The sequence below is a fragment of the Hemibagrus wyckioides genome, linkage group LG06 (assembly GCF_019097595.1).
Source record: "Hemibagrus wyckioides isolate EC202008001 linkage group LG06, SWU_Hwy_1.0, whole genome shotgun sequence".
NCBI classification, from domain to species: domain Eukaryota; kingdom Metazoa; phylum Chordata; class Actinopteri; order Siluriformes; family Bagridae; genus Hemibagrus; species Hemibagrus wyckioides.
Genome location: NC_080715.1, coordinates 44,085,151 through 44,101,658, shown reverse-complemented (window position 1 = coordinate 44,101,658; position 16,508 = coordinate 44,085,151). Strand labels below are relative to the sequence as shown.

At 39.5% G+C, this 16,508-nt stretch overlaps 2 protein-coding genes across 2 annotated transcripts; both read left to right on the top strand.

The window, feature by feature from the left end:
- The first annotated feature begins 944 nt into the window (after positions 1–944).
- On the top strand, positions 945–1,937 carry LOC131355002 (trace amine-associated receptor 13c-like). Its single transcript, XM_058393163.1, has one exon. The coding sequence runs from the start codon at positions 945–947 to the stop codon at positions 1,935–1,937; it is 993 nt and encodes a 330-aa protein (XP_058249146.1).
- Positions 1,938–14,987: 13,050 nt separating this feature from the next.
- LOC131354991 (trace amine-associated receptor 13c-like) lies at positions 14,988–15,980 on the top strand. The gene has a single exon (XM_058393141.1). It carries the CDS (start codon positions 14,988–14,990, stop codon positions 15,978–15,980), a length of 993 nt encoding a protein of 330 aa, XP_058249124.1.
- Positions 15,981–16,508: the final 528 nt, after the last annotated feature.

Here is a 16,508-nt window from a genome sequence, read left to right as displayed (position 1 = left end):
TGCCTTACTCTCAATTTTAGTACTAAAGGACTGATCTCCATATTGTACTCTCATCTTTTGAAAACCAGTGCCTGTTTCCTTAAGTTCTGTTTTAGTGGTGGTTTAGAATAATATGTAATGTGAGCTGGACAGCCTTACTGACTGCAGGAAGATGTTAGAGAAATATATATAATTAATATTTACTAAATTGGTTGTAATTGATCTTGTATTTTCATTTATATTTCCACTTTCTGTCATAATCATATTATATACTCGAGTTTTTGTGATTGCTAAGAAACATGCCACTGCTATCAGAGAGCTTAATAATCACACACGACCTAAAACACAGAAAATCACCTCACACTCCATGAAATCTGAGAGAAAAGCAGCTAAAGTCCTCTGCATTTTAGTGTCTGTGTTTGTGGTATGCTTACTTCCTTCTGTACACCTCTGCACAAGAAAAATATAACTTTTAACTATTCATCACTTTATCTAAATTACATTGTTAATCTGTTTCTTCATGCTCTGTGGTTTAGAAAAATAGGTAATGTGCGATGGACATCCTTACTGACTGCAGGGCAGACCCTAACAGTTAAATCTGTTTTTGACCATTTTGGGTGACATTCCAAATAAATATAATTAAATTTAAAATATCATTTACTATATAAGGTTCACTAGTTTCAACATACATTGTTGGTTTTGATTTTCCATTCTCCATGTACTTGATCAAAAATCAAACTCCCATTATTCCCATCAGTCCAGTCAAGAGCACATGAGATGGAGGAAATATTGTGAAGATATTTAGTTTAGGCCCTTTGTTACAACAATCCATGACATCATATCTACTGTCACTCAAATTAGGGAGGCGTGACTAATTTCTCAACTATAAAACTACCAGAGCTTCTTGAGCCATAAGTGATTTGATTAGGATTTTTTTCATATTTTCTGTTACAAATGCTGTATTCATGAACCTGACAGAGTTTAATCAGTCTGACCGCTGTGAGCATTTCTCCTGTCCAGAGAGATCTGTATCTCCTGCAGTTTATATCTTACTGTACGTGTGTTCAGCTGCTGTGGTTCTGCTAACAGTGTGTGGAAATCTGCTGGTCATCATCTCTGTTCTTCACTTCAAGCAGCTTCACACACCAACCAACATGCTGGTGCTCTCTCTGGCTGTGACGGATTTCCTTGTTGGTGCTTTTGTGATGCCGTTGATATTAATTTGGATGATTGAGACATGCTGGATTATTGGGAGAGGTTTCTGCATAAGTTTTTTGTTGATTGGTGGTGTCCTCACGTGTTTAACCATCCATAATATCACTCTGATTGCTGTGGATCGGTATTTGGCTCTCTCAAACCCCTTTCTCTACATGAACAGAGTCTCTGTGAGGATCACTCGTGTTGTAATTATTTTGGACTGGTGTGTGGTGTGGGTCTATATGTTAACACTCATGTATTTTAATGGACACTTCACAGTTTCTGTATTTTGTCCTGGAGAATGTTTTTATATTCTGAATGAGTTTTGGACTGTAATTGATCTTGTTGTAACATTTATATTTCCACTTTCTGTCATAATCATATTGTATACTCGAGTTTTTGTGATTGCTAAGAAACATGCCACTGCTATCAGAGAGCTTAATAATCACACACGGCCTAAAACACAGAAAATCACCTCACACTCCATGAAATCTGAGAGAAAAGCAGCTAAAGTCCTCGGCATTTTAGTGTCTGTGTTTCTGATGTGTTTACTTCCATATTATATTTACAGTTTATTAGGAAATGTTTTTGAAGTGCAGGCAGATACAGTTAAGAAAGTTTTGCTTATATTTTGTCTTAATTCTACCATTAATCCAGTTATTTATGCTCTGTTTTACACATGGTTCAAGAGGTGCATTAAATTAATCATAACTCTGCAAATATTTCAAACAGACTCTGCATTAATCAAAGTTCTTTCATGAAAAGGCTTTTTCACTCCTTCTGACAATGTGCCTAAATACTGACGTTATATTAAATATAATTTCAGCTTCTATAACAAATCAAATTTCAAACCCCAACATAATGTGTAATCTACTGTATTATCTGTGGAAGGTGGGGATTATATTTGCTACTTTAAATATGAATTAAATCATTAAAAATACAGATATATACAGCTCTGGAAAAAAATAAGAGCCCACTGCCCAATCTCCAAATTTGAACCCTATTGAAAACCTCTGGAATGTCATCAAGAGGAAGATGGATGATCACAAACCATCAAGTAAAACTAAGCTGTTTGCTTTTTTGCAAAAAGAGTGATATAAAGTTCCCCAACAGCAGTGTGAGAAACTGGTGGAGATCATGGAGCCAAAACTCATGCAGATCGGGGTTATTCCACCAAATACTGATTTCTTAATGATATTTAGCCAAAGCATTAACACAATTTGTTTACAAATTATTTGCATTTTGTTTTATTTGAGTTATTAAAGCTCTGCAAATACTGCATGATCTTGGGTTATTTTGATGTCATGTCATTTCCTTTAAATATACACTCTAAATAACTATAGTTATGTTTTGAATTTAGGAGAAATATTATCAGCAGTTCACAAAAAATCAAACCAAACTGTTCACCAATACATGAACCTGGAGGAAAAAACAGAAGAAACTCATTATTTTGCAGAGGTCTCTTATTTTTCCAGAGCAGTATTATGAGGGTAGAATCATAAATACTACATTTAATCATGCAGTGAGCCAAAGACCAACAGATTTTCACTCAGAAAATAAAAGATGATTGTTCTCTTTGTAGCGATGCTGCTGCAGCAAATATTTAACATGTTTTGTAATATCAGTTTGGCCTAAATTTAATCATTAATATGTCCTATGCGCATGTGACATGAACTATGAAAAAAAGAATATAAATAACCATCGTCTCAAGGTGGACATTTAAATATTCGCAGGAATATAAACATTTGCATTGGGGATTGTTCACCAGCCAGTGTGTTGAACCTGTAAGAGTCACTGACTCTAGGAATGAAAGCATGATAATTGATACACAGAGTAATCAGACAGTACAAGTGCAAAAGAATAATATATATAGTAGTTCAGATATTAATGTTGTATATCATAAATATATTATTAATTCATTAGGTGATGAAATGCACAATTTAAGTAAGAATGACTCAAGAACCCATAAAAAAACACAGGTCCTGAATGATGAGATTGATAGCACATGGGAAGAAGCTGTTGTGGAAATGAGTTCTCTTGGTTCAGTAGCGACTATCTGTTTGTAACTTCTCAAACAGGTGGTCACACAAATGGATGGTCATTAGAAATTTTTATCCCAGTGTCCTTGCTCTAGCAGTTAATGGGATTGAGAAGGATATAATGATGATAGTATAGGATAGCGCATGCTCCCTTGTGGTGCACCAGTGCTGATTGATATTGACTCTGACAGAATAGTCCATGAGCTAAATCTGACAATGGTTGAATAATTTTAGCATATTCAGCTATTCACATGTGGCAGTATAGCCAGCCATGCTCAAAAGAGTCATCATCTGTTGCTTCATCTTTACAACTTAAAATTAAAAATTTGTTGCAATTTGATCTAAGGCTAAACACTTACTATAGGAGAAAGAATATGGCCAAAGTACAGTATTTCAACACCTGAGAAACTAAGTGAAATTTATTTGGCGCCACCTTGTGGCCAATAATCTGCTGAGGATATCATAGTAAATACAGTGTGTCTTTATCACAGGTTCTTTATTGAATGATCAGAGGTCAACATAACTAATCAATACACTTCCAGGTTTGGGGCAGAAACACTCAAACGTTCTAGTTAATGCTTATGAAAGGATGGTGGGTGATTTTACATAGCCTTGTGGTCCATCACTTCCCACAGAAGGTTAGAGGCAAATCAATATTGTCAAATAGGGTTTACAGGAAAAAAGGCCATAGATAGATCACTGACTGAAAATCAGACCCAATTTAAGGTAGTCGAGTTAATATATTACTTATGTTAAGCACTACATGGGTATGGATAAAAGCACAATCATTCACTAGCCTTAGATCTTGTACAAAATCCCATGCCCCTGAAGACCTCAAGACAAGAAGCGTTATATCCTGTGGAGGCATCAGATAAGGTGTTGTTCCCTTTATCCCTCCCATGCTAAACTCATTCTTTGAGAATTTCATTTAGGCTCAGTTTCATCAAGTTTTTGTAATTATTAACACTTTGATAGCTGTGGCATGATTTTTTTTATTCACACATGGCCTAAAACATCAGTTTGTTAGCACATGGGAAGATGTCAATATGGCAGGGTTGGACCCAAATGCGAGACATCAGATAGAGTTCTAGTTTCAATGGTTTTAATAAAAGTTCAGTAAAATCATGTTCACTGTAGTACGAATAAAATCTAGCAGATAAAGTCAGTGATAAGGTGGCAGTAATCACAGACTCAAAATTACCACATTGTGAGGAAGCAGAAAACATAGAGAACATACACAACATACAGTCCACTCCATGAAACAACAGAAATAATCCAAAAGTGTCAAATCCAAGGGAACACGCATAAGAGTAGTCAAATACAGTCTAATGGTCACTAACCATGCGAACAGAATTTCAGATAACAGGCAAAAAACGAGAACAAACAGGATCAGAACTAGAAGCACTTTTTACAATGGAGAAGTGCATAAAATGGCCGCTTACCCAGAAACACTAATCCCGACCTGGAAGTGTGCACCACTATGCTGCTAATAAGCGCTCACTAATACACTGCTAATTCTGACTTGCACCAGTGACTTTACTTTCCCCACCAGGCATTCTTCCCATAGTGCATCCTGGTGCCATGTGTTCCCCAGGTAAGTGACGCACTTGCACCCGGTGCAACAGTAGCTTGTCTGTTGGAACGGTTCACACGGGCCAGCCTTCGCTCCCCATATGCATCACTGAGCCTTGGCCACCCATGACCCTGTCGCCGGTTCACCACAAATATTTGTAATTGTTTATCAAAAAAAATTTTGGATTTTGTTTAAAGGCCCAGTAAACACTTCAATTTCCAAAAAAATAGAATTTTCTGTCAATTATTTCATGTCAGGCTTTACCCTACACTGTTTTTGTTTGCATCACAGTGTCTGTTTTTACACTTTTTATTTATCTTGAACTGTTCCTGGGAATCTTGCAAGTGAATCTTGAGTTATTCTAAATTAACTACAAACAAAGAAATATATGTTTTCGCCCTCAAATTATTTTCTTGTAGCACTTTCCTCAGTCTCATACCTGACTGAAAGGGGTAATTATGCAGCTCATTATGCGGGTCTTTGTCTTCTCTTCTTTGTCTTCTAAACAAAAAGTGTCTTAGAAAATTTAAATGAATGTATTGTTTTCTGTGAATAAGTGAGCAGGATGATTGTCACATCATTTCGAAGTAAAAACTCCAGGCTACAAGATCCAGGTCACAAAAGTCTTGTACACAAATATTATGAATGTGTTTTGTGGTCTTATTTCAGTGACTTATTTTTTTGTTGTTTTCAGTAATCACACATAACTGTTATTTTCTCCAACATACAAACTTGTACATACATGCTGCTCACATATTATTGTAGCCCAGTTTGTGCTGAATACAGTGTAATCAGACTTTAGCCATTTATATGTTTATAAATAACTGAAAAATACACAAATGTCAGGACATGTCAGAACTTCTTCAGGGCCCCAAAACACCTGCAGACTCCTAAGTTAATAGATACTGACCACTGCAGATCAGGAACATCCCAACCTTAGTTTAGTCAGTGTTCAGAGACAGGTTGTTGGCTTTACACCTCTTCTTTGTAAGCTGACTTGTTTTTCTTGCTTATGAGACCCACCAAGGTCGTGTCATTGACAAACTTGATGATGTGGTTTGACAGTCGTGAGTCAGCAGAGTAAACAGCAGTGAGATGAGCACCCTGAGGGGTGCCAGTGCTCAGTGTGGTGGTGCTGGAGAAGCTGTTCCCAATCTGGACTGACTGAGGTCTTCCAGTCAGGAAGCCCAGGATCCAGTTGCAGAGGCAGGTGTTATAAGAAAAACAAATGGATGAGGGCATCAAAGATTTTAATGAAGAAGTTTATTGCAGCTTAGCAGTAAAAAAAGTACTTTGTGTTCTTCAGACTTTGTAATTTCTTACAGTGTTCAGGCCCAGCAGGCTCAGCTTCTCAATCAGGTGCTGAGGGATGATTGTATTCAATGCTGAACTGGAGTCTATGAACAGCATTTGTACGTATAAGTCTTTATTGTCCAGGTGGGTGAGGGCCAGATGAAGGGTTGTGGTGATGACATCTTTCATGAAGTGGTTTAAACAATACGCAAACTGTATGGGGTCTAGTGAGGGTGATAGCTGGGTCATTTTGTGCCTCATGACAAGCCTTTTGAAGCATTTTATCAGATTCCAGATTCCAGGGGGTCTCCGCTGTCCTGAAAGTGGCCATGGATTCTCTGGGTGTGTGTCCGCTTTGCCACTTTGATGGCTCGGGACAATTTGTCCCCTGCTCTAAAGATGGAGTCTCTAGACTTCAGCAGCTCATGCACCTTTGTGGTCATCCATGGCTTCTGGCTGGAGCTTGTAATTGTCTTGAAGACGGTCACATCATCATTGCCCTTGCTGATGTAGCTAATGTGCCTAAATATTTCTGTTATATATAATTTAAATTTTTCCAAAAAGAGATCAAATATATAATTTATACTGTACACATACTATAGCAATAATTGTTTTTAATTTTACTTGTATATTTATACAGTGCAATAAAATGTAACTATTATATAAATAGTGGGAAATGCACTGATCAGGCATAACATTATGACCGATATGCAGAATGTTGTGTTTGTCCCCCTTTTGCTGCCAAAACACATCAAACTGTGATGCCAGCTTTCACTTCTTCAGCAATTTAAACAAAACTAGCTCTGTTGGATCGGATCACATGGGCCAGCCTTCACTCCCCACATGCATCAGTGAGCCTTGGCCATCTATGACCCTGTCACCGGTTCACCACTGTTTCTTCCTTGGACCACTTTTGATAGATACTGACCACTGCACACCGGGAACACCCCACAAGAGCTGCAGTTTTGGAGACGCTCTGATCCAGTGGTCTAGCCATCACTATTTGGCCTTTTGTCAAACTCGCTCAAATCTTTACACTTGCCTGTTTTATACTTACCTATTATATTTACTTAATATATCCCACCCACTAACAGGTGCCATGATGAGGAGATTCACTTCTCCTGTCAGTGGTCATTATGTTATGCCTGACTGGTGAAGACTAAAAAAGCTTAAAGTAAAATGTACTAATTAAATAATTAAAATGCATATACCTATTATAATGGAAATATATATAGAATACTACAAATTAAAATGCAATGAGCCAAAGACCAACACATTTGACAAAATAATTAACAAAAGCTAATTATTTGAGTTGTGTTTAAAGGTGGGAAATGGAGGGGATTTCAGGAAAGATCTGTCAAAATTTATTCCTAAATGGATGCAACAACACTGAAGAACATGATGATCATGGAGGAAAGTAAGAATCTTTAATAATTTAATAAGCATATGATAAGAAATATCACTCTGACATCCACAGTGTCTGATCTCGTAGCACAAATCAGATCAAGAGTGTAGCAATCATTTGGAGACAGCAAATCAGCTACAGTACTCAACATAAATATTAAAGCAGGAGATATGTCACATGCACTTCACAGGCCTGGGTAATGGCTAGTACCCAGTGTGTCAAGTGATGCTTGGAGACCAGATTGCCCTTGTACCATGCTCCCAAATCAGACAAACAGGGACAAGCATGAGCGGTGGACACAAGTTCTCAGGGCCCTTTCTGGACAAAGCGTCTCCAGCCTCTCCTGTTCTTTCGACTCATGGGGCAGAGGACAGAAGGTCTGCAAGATGACTGGATGAACAGCCATCCTGGGCAGATGTATCCCACCCTGAGGTGCAGAATAGCCTTGGACATGTCAGGGGCAAATTTTTACACTTTTAATCCCATCCTACCCAAGGGGGCCCCGAGTACAGCTTCTTTGTTTGCAGCAATTTTGGCCATGCACACTTTTAAAGTAGAGGGGGACAGACCCAGAGAGAGCCAACATTGCAGAAACTCCAGCACTGTACTGATTGGGCACTGAACTAGGTCCTGACCAGAGGTGAAAAACCTCCACTTCAGAGTGTACAGCATTCTAGTAGAGAAAGCCCTAGCGTTCAACACAGTCTCCGCTACCTCAGATGAGAGGTCTGCCTCTAGGAACTGGTTCCCCTCAGGGGTCACACCCAGATCTTTCACATCTCGGGCTGGGGTGTAGGATTGCCCCCTGCACCTGAAAGAGGAGATCTTTCAAGATGGGAATCTCAGAAAGAGTGCCATCTAGGAGGTAGACTAGGACCGCAAACCATATTCAAGAAAGCCAATGAAGAGCCACAAGAAAAATGTCGACTATATTGTGGCACACTCTGCCTAGGTCTACTGGGAGCAAAACTACCTCAACAGGAAGTCTGCATGAAAATTGCTTTCTGCAAAAGAAACCTAGTCTTGGCGCAAAGCAAAATCTGCTCCAGGTCTCTGCAAACCTGAACAGAGGGCATAAAGAGTGCCCTGATGATTGATATAGGAAACTACCATAGTGCTGACTGTGTGCACTAATGTATGGTATGGTAAAGTGTTTCAATGCTAGAAACACTGCCCTTATCTCAAGGCAATTTATGTGCCATGAGAGATGAGCCCCCCCAAAGACCCTGGGTGGGGCAGCTGTCCAAGACTGCTTCCAGCCCAAAAGCGAAGCATCTGTCAAAAGAGTCTTGCAATGATGACATGCCCCTAGAATGGGATCCATGGGCAGGAACCGAGGTCTTTTCTACTTAAAAATGGTACAAAGCACACAGTACATAACCCTTATGACCCTAAATGGATGCCTGCGGGGATGAAAGCATGCACCCCAAAGCTGGAAGCTGGAGCGGCCTCATGTGAAGCATGCCCAATGGGATAATGTTATTGTCACAATGAGGCTGATCCTTCTCTGCATCTTGGTGACAGAGAGGCTTTGGGCTAGCTGATAGGATGGAAGCCATGGCTGCACTGTGGTGGAATCCCAAACTTCCCCCAAGAAGGTGGTAGCGAGCTGGTAGGTGCTAACCAGAAGGACAGGTTTGTGCAGGAAAAGGGAGAGGGAGCAGAACCTACTGACTCTCGAAAAGCCAGAGGCGGTCGAGAAAGAGGTCAGAGAAACCGCCCTAGGGAGGACCCTAGCCCTTTGGTGTTAGGATTCAGTCTTGGGTTGGCTGGCAGAGAAAACAGATCTAAGGTCCTGTTCTGAAGATAAATGGACTAGGACAGTGATACCAGGATCTCTTTGGATAGCATGACCCCCACACTGTTTCAGGCCCCACTGGTCTTGGGTGCACCAAATTTTGTTTTTCAAAAGAAGGGCTCAGTCTTCTCTGTGTGTGCATGGAATTAAGGTGCATTAAGCATTTTCTGGGTGGGACAATTTAGGTTTGTAGAAGCAAACTGTGGTTCAGTGTTTCTTGAACCCCTAGAAACCCTCAAAGCTAAATGAGAACTTTATGGTTTCACTTGCATTGGTGTAGGTGAGTAGAGGCACAGTGTGGTCAGTGTGGGTATTTCCAGTGGCTTGATTTTCCAACACAGATTGTTGGGAACCCTGAGGAGTGTGTATATCTGACATTTACCATAAGGAGTCACTGAGGTTAGGTGAAGTTAAAGATTGAGGCAGTGATTCAGTGTCGTTGGCCTGCCAAAGTCATTAAATACATTCTTTTTTTGGTTTTGCCAGCTATTTTTAGCATTTTGTGGAGGGATTTATCAAGTTGGCTGCTCCTTTACATAGGCTGGTGGGGCAGCCATTTTAAGTGGTTTTTGTGACTGGGTTTCTCATTTTCCTTTCTTAAAATGAATTGAGTATGTGCTTACTTTTAAAAGAACGAAATGTATTTTTGTATGTATATGATAAAAGGCTGACATAGCCAGAGCTATTTGTTAAGCTGTATGGTCATACACAGCAGTATCTGACCAAATTCTTGATCTTTTATGATTCACCACACCTTCTTCAGTCAGTGAAAATATTAAGTACTGCCAATGTTTGTGTCTCAGCTGTCCTAGTTAATGCTGTGCTCAACTAAAACTCGTGTTTTCCTGTGTGTACTGATTGTTCAATGAAATCAGTGGGATTGCATATGATGCCTGAGAGCTTGACCAATGTTCTGCTATCCAGCATGTCCATTCTGAGCATGCATTCCATTTATATTTACCCATTTGTCCTATGTATTTTTATATACTACTGTTTATAGGCCTTAGTCAAGGTGCCACTAGTATGTGCAAATGCTCTTTAGTAGAACAGTGAAGAGAAACGTGTACTTTTCTACTGTTATGTCTGGTAGTGCTCACTGTAGTTATGCTGCTGCAGAAAACATTTAACATGTTATGCGAAGTTTATATGTTCCTTTGCACAGGATAATATGCGAAATTTAAAGATTAATTCAACAGGTTTAAGTCTCTCATTAGTGCGTTCTAGGGCTTTCATTGAATGATCAAACATCAACATAACTAATCAATACACTTCCTTGTTTGAGGCAGAAACACTCAAGGTTCCTAGTTAATGCTTCTAGAAATATGGTGGGTGACTATTGCAGGTTCAAACATTAAGTGTTTGTAATTGTTAAGCCCATTGTTAGCAGTAGCATGTTGTTTTTATTTACACACTGTGGCATTTGCCGCTTAGATTAATAACACAAATTGGCAGGCATTTCGCTAAACAATGCACAACACTTTATTAAAGAAGACATGCAGGGCTACAAATGGAAGTGCCATTTGAAGCCCATTACTGCTAGTGTCTGCAGTAACGACAATTGGTTTCATAGGGTCGAATTTAGCAGTATTTCTGGCTCGCTCTGCCATGCCATTAGATTGTAGGAAATGGGGACTTGAAGTGACATGTTGGAAATCATTGTCACAAAGCTTCTGAACTGTTCAGCTGTAAATTGAGGTCTATTATTGGTCATTAACTCCTCAGGTATTCCAAAACGTGTGAAGATGCTTTTCAGCCTCTGTATGACTGTTTGGGAGTTTGCCTTTGGCAGTCCTAGGATTTCAAGCCATCTTGAAAAATAGTCAGTGCCAATGGACATCACTGAGGTGTCAGCGCCTGAGTCGATTTTAATGAAACTGGCGTATGTGCTAAGGTTAGAGTGGTGCACTATGGTGGCTCATCCTCTGCCAACAATGCAACCGTGCTTTTTTTTTTGTTGAACTGATCCTAAGAACATGCATTCTTCTTCATCAGGCTCAGTTATCTCCTTTACTGCTGGTTTTGAGTGACACACTGCTGCAAAGTGTCCAAATTTATTACACTTCCTGCATTTTTTCTGTAGGACATCATTCTCTATCATCATGATTTTGTCCACATCTTATGTATGTTCCCTTTTTGTGCATTTTTGCTAAGTTTCCAGCTCTTTTGTGTTCATTCTTTCTTGCTGATTTATCCACATCCATCTATCCACATGCTCTGTGCTCTTTGCTCGAGATTCTGTGTTCTGAGATTTTATTCATTCACAGTGTCTGGCTCTTTCAATAGCAGTGTGCAATGTTACGTCACTTTTCAGTTGCAGTTTTTGTGACACTTGCTTATCACGAATTCCGATCACTATGCGGTCACACATCTGTTCTTTTTTCTGTGCTCCAAAATTACAGTTTACAGTTTTCGAATGCCTCCACACTTTCACTACTGTGTATATTGCAGTGTTTGCATGACAATACAAGCATTTTCAAATCGCTAGCGATGCCAGGCCACCACACAGTATCACTATAACGCTCTCTGCACTTGGTAAGGCCTTGGTGGCCCTAGTGAATCTTCTGGAGCATGTCTTTTTTCATACTTTCAGGAATCACAATCTGTTTACCTCAATGTCCATTAGTCCATTAGTTTCACTAAGTGAGCCTCACTCTCTGAAGTACATGCTCGCTTGCTCTGCTACACTCTTTAAATGTTCCGGCCAGCCATTGCGGATGTATCTGAGGACGCACTGGAGTTCACCATCCATGCCAGTCTTGTCTCTAAACTGTTCAATGATCGCCTTTCTTACCCTCAGGTCATCCTCCACCAAATCCATGTATGCATTGACCTCTGCTTCTAGGTCACCTGGTGGAATGTCCACCATGGGCTGCCTAGACAGGGCATCCACGACTACTAGGTGTTTTCTGGGGACATATTCAGCGACTGGATTGATCTTCATTAACCTAATGAGCAGCCGCTGACAACGTTTGGGTGTGGTGTCGAGGTCTTTTTAATTGATAAGGTTTACTAATGGCTTGTGGTAGCAGCTTGTATTTCTCTAAGCCACAGAGGTACTGGTAGAAACGCTCGGAGGCCCACACTCCGGCAAGGCACTTTTTTTTTATCTGGGCATATTTTTTTTCAGTGTCAGTCAGTGTGCGTGAGCAGAATTCCACAGGTTTCAACCTTCCGTCATGTTTCTGCATGAGCACCGCTCCAAGCCCATTACTGCTAGTGTCTGCACTAACGACAGTTGGTTTTGCAGGGACGAAAAACTCGAAGACAGGAGCTGACAAGATTAACTGCTTCACTTTTGTAAAAGCTTGTTTTTGCGATGGTCCCCAACTCCAGTCACTATCAGACTTGAGTAGTTCATTGAGGGGCTGCAACACAGTGGAGAGATTTGGTAGATAACGCCCGATGTAGTTAACCATCCCCAGTAGCCATCTCAACTCACTGATGTTTTGGGGTGGATCCATAGCTGTAATAGCATTGACCCTCTCTGGGCTTGGAGCAATGCCATTCTTGGTCACTACCTGTCCTAGGAAGTTCATTTCTGTCTGACTAAGCTGACATTTGTCCTTATTGAGCCTCAAGCCAGAGGCATGAATGGTCTCCATGACCCTTTTAAGTCTCTCATCATGTATTTCCTGTGTTTCTCCGAAAACTAAAATATTGTCCATGTACACAACTGTCCCATCATGTCCATGCAACAGCTCAGGTGCTGACGTGATGCTGAACGGTAGCAATTTAAAACAGTATCTACCTAGTGGTGTGATGTGGTCAGGAGTGCACTATTTTCCTCTAGAGGGATTTTCCAGAACCCACTTTCTGCATCTAAACTGGAAAACACTGTACTGTTGGCTAGCTTGGGGAGTATATATTGTCCAATGTAGGTAAGATGAACTTCTCACGTTTCACATTCTCATTAAGTCTTTTCAAGTCCACACAGATTCGTATTTTTCCATTTTTCTTTACTACTGTAACCATGGGTGCACACCATTCAGTTGGGTCTGTTACTTTCTCTGTTATGCCCATTGACTCCATCCTTTTTAGCTCCTCTTCTACTTTAGGGAGTAGGGGAATGGGAACTCATTGAGGTGCAGCTATGCTGTATGGTTGTGCACCGTCTTTCAAGGTAATCTTCACTGGATCTCCTTTTAATGTGCCCAAGCCACTAAACATGCTGACTTCATCGATGCGCTTAATTAAACCTAGTTTGGTTGCCACTGTTCGGCTTAGGAGTTTTTCTACACTGGTTTTGACTACTACAACAGGAAAGCAGCAATTTCTTAGTTAACCATTGATATGGGCTTTCATTTTTCTTAAAAACTCCCCTTTTGTGGCAGTGATGCCATCTGAACTTTGAAGAGCGTTTTTCACTGGACTAAGTTTTGGCTTATTATGTAGGGTTTCATAGGTAGCTTCAGACATCACTGAGGTGTCAGCGCCTGAGTCGATTTTGAATGAAACTGGCTTTCGAATGCTTCTACACTTTCGCTGTGAGTGGAATTTAGCGAGTTTATAGATAACGTTGTGTTTTGGGATGAAATGCTCATCAAATTTGGCCATTACCAATGAGTATTTGTCACTATCTGTGCTCGGCCTCTGCTTCTATCGAATAAATCAGGGCATTTACCTGTACTACTTCATCCTCCTCCGTAAGCAGTGATGCAACCCGATACCTAGCAAATCTCTCCTTCCAGTCCGGCCACGCTTCGGGCTTGGAAAAGACAAAATGCTCAGGCGGGGTGAACTTTGCCATAACACATAACACAAATCGCCAGGCATTTCACTAAATAATGCACAACACTTCATTAAAGAAAACATGCAGGGGTACAAACGGAAGTGTGTGTGTGTGTGTGTGTGTGTGTGTTATTCACATCATACGTGCGCAGTAGCCTATTAAGTCAGCTTAAACAATTCCCCTATGCATGACACACACTGCCTAAAACACAAAATACTTCACACTTGAAATGTGAGATAAAAGAAAATAAAGTAAATAAAATAAAGTAAATTAAGTCCTCTGCCAAAAAACATTAAATTGTAAAAATGTGGTTAAACCAGCTTGATTAATTTGAATGCTAATTGTTTAATCTCAGTGAAGTGAGTGACCTAGTTTACTCCATCCCTTAACAAGATGTTATATTTTTGAAAGTATTCGTGTATAATAATTACAGACACAACACTATTTTTCACCTTTGCACAAGAAAAATTATAACTTACATATTTATCACACTTTATCTAAATTACATTGTTAATCTGTTTCTTCATATGCTCTGTGGTTTATACAGGTTTAATAATGAGTAATGTGAGATGAACATCCTTATTGACTGCAGGAAAGACCCTTTGGACCCATTTTGGGTGACATTCCAAACAAATATAATTCAATTTAAAATAACGTTTACTATATGATTGACTAAGGTCCATTAGTTTCAACATACATTGTTGGTTTTGATGTTCCATTCTCCATGTACTTGATCAAAAATCAAACTTCCATTCGTCCCATCAGTCCAGTCAAGAGCACATGAGATGGAGGAAACATTCTGTAGATATTTAGTTTAGGCCCATTGTTACAAAAATTTCTGACATCATATCTATCATTCTGTCAATCGAATTAGAGAGGTGTGACTAATATCTCAACTATAAAAGCACCAGAGCTCCTGAGCCATAAGTCATTTGATTATGACTTTTTACATTTTCTGTTACAAATGCTATATCATGAACCTGACAGAGTTTAATCAGTCTGATCGCTGTGAGCATTTCTCCTGTCCAGAGAGATCTGTATCTCCTGCAGTTTATATCTTACTGTACGTGTGTTCAGCTGCTGTGGTTCTGCTAACAGTGTGTGGAAATCTGCTGGTCATCATCTCTGTTCTTCACTTCAAGCAGCTTCACACACCAACTAACACACTTGTGCTGTCTCTGGCTGTGTCGGATTTCTTTGTTGGTGCTTTTGTAATGCCGTCGATGTTAATCTGGACAATCGAGTCATGCTGGATTTTTGGGAGATATTTCTGCACCATTTTTTGGTCAACTAGCAGTTTCCTCATAATCATATCAGTCTATAATATCACTCTGATTGCTGTGGATCGGTATTTGGCTCTCTCAAACCCCTTTCTCTACATGAACAGAGTCTCTGTGAGGATCACTTGTGTTGTAATTGTTTTTGACTGGTGTGTGATGGGGATCTATATCTTATCATTCATGTATTTCAATGGATACTTTACAATTTCTGTATTGTGTCCTGGAGAATGTTTAATCATTGTGAATGAGGTTTGGGCTGTAATTGATCTAATAGTTTCATTTATATTTCCACTTTCTGTCATAATCATATTGTATAGTCAGGTTTTTGTGATTGCTAAGAAACATGCCACTGCTATCAGAGATCTTAATAATCACACACGGCCTAAAACACAGAAAATCACCTCACACTCCATGAAATCTGAGAGAAAAGCAGCTAAAGTCCTCGGCATTTTAGTGTCTGTGTTTCTGATGTGTTTACTTCCATATTTTATTTACAGTTTATTGGGTGATTTTAATGAACTACAGACAGAAACTATTCAGAAAGTCATTATCATACTTTATCTTAATTCCACCATTAATCCAGTTATTTATGCTCTGTTTTACCCGTGGTTCAGGAGATGCATTAAATTAACTATAACTCTGCAAATATTTCAAACAGACTCTGCATTAATCAATGTTCATTCATGAAAAGCATTTTTCACTCCTTCTGATAATGTGCCTACAGTAAATATTGCTGTTATTTATCATTTCAGTTTCTATAACAAATCAAATTTCAAACCCTAATATATTGTGTAAATATAGATTAAATCATTAGTTTATGTGTTTCTGTGTTGTTTGTTGTGTTTTGTTTTGTTTTATCCACCATGCCTACTTCAAACAAAGGTGCAAGTTCTTTTTATTAACACCTAGAATAGTTACAGCAGGGGCAGAGCTTTGTCATACAAAGCCCTGCAGTTATGGAACAGCCTTCCTGAAAGGAACTAAAACTAAACTAGGGTATTTGGAGGTCACTCTCATGCATTCACTCAGGTTTGTTAATGGGAGTGGTTGCAGCTGTATGTCCCAGGAAGCTCTCATATCTGTGTGTTTTGGCTCTCCATGTAGTTATATTATCATAGCTAGTCTTGCCAGAGTCCCTGCCTGCACTTTGCACACAATGTACATTGTCTTTAATTCAACGGAATTCAATCCAATTCAATTCAGTTTTATTTGTAT

Excerpts from the sequence above, each read along its gene's own strand:
- LOC131355002 (XM_058393163.1), top strand. The coding sequence starts at position 945 with ATGAACCTGACAGAGTTTAATCAGTCTGACCGCTGTGAGCATTTCTCC.
- LOC131354991 (XM_058393141.1), top strand. The coding sequence starts at position 14,988 with ATGAACCTGACAGAGTTTAATCAGTCTGATCGCTGTGAGCATTTCTCC.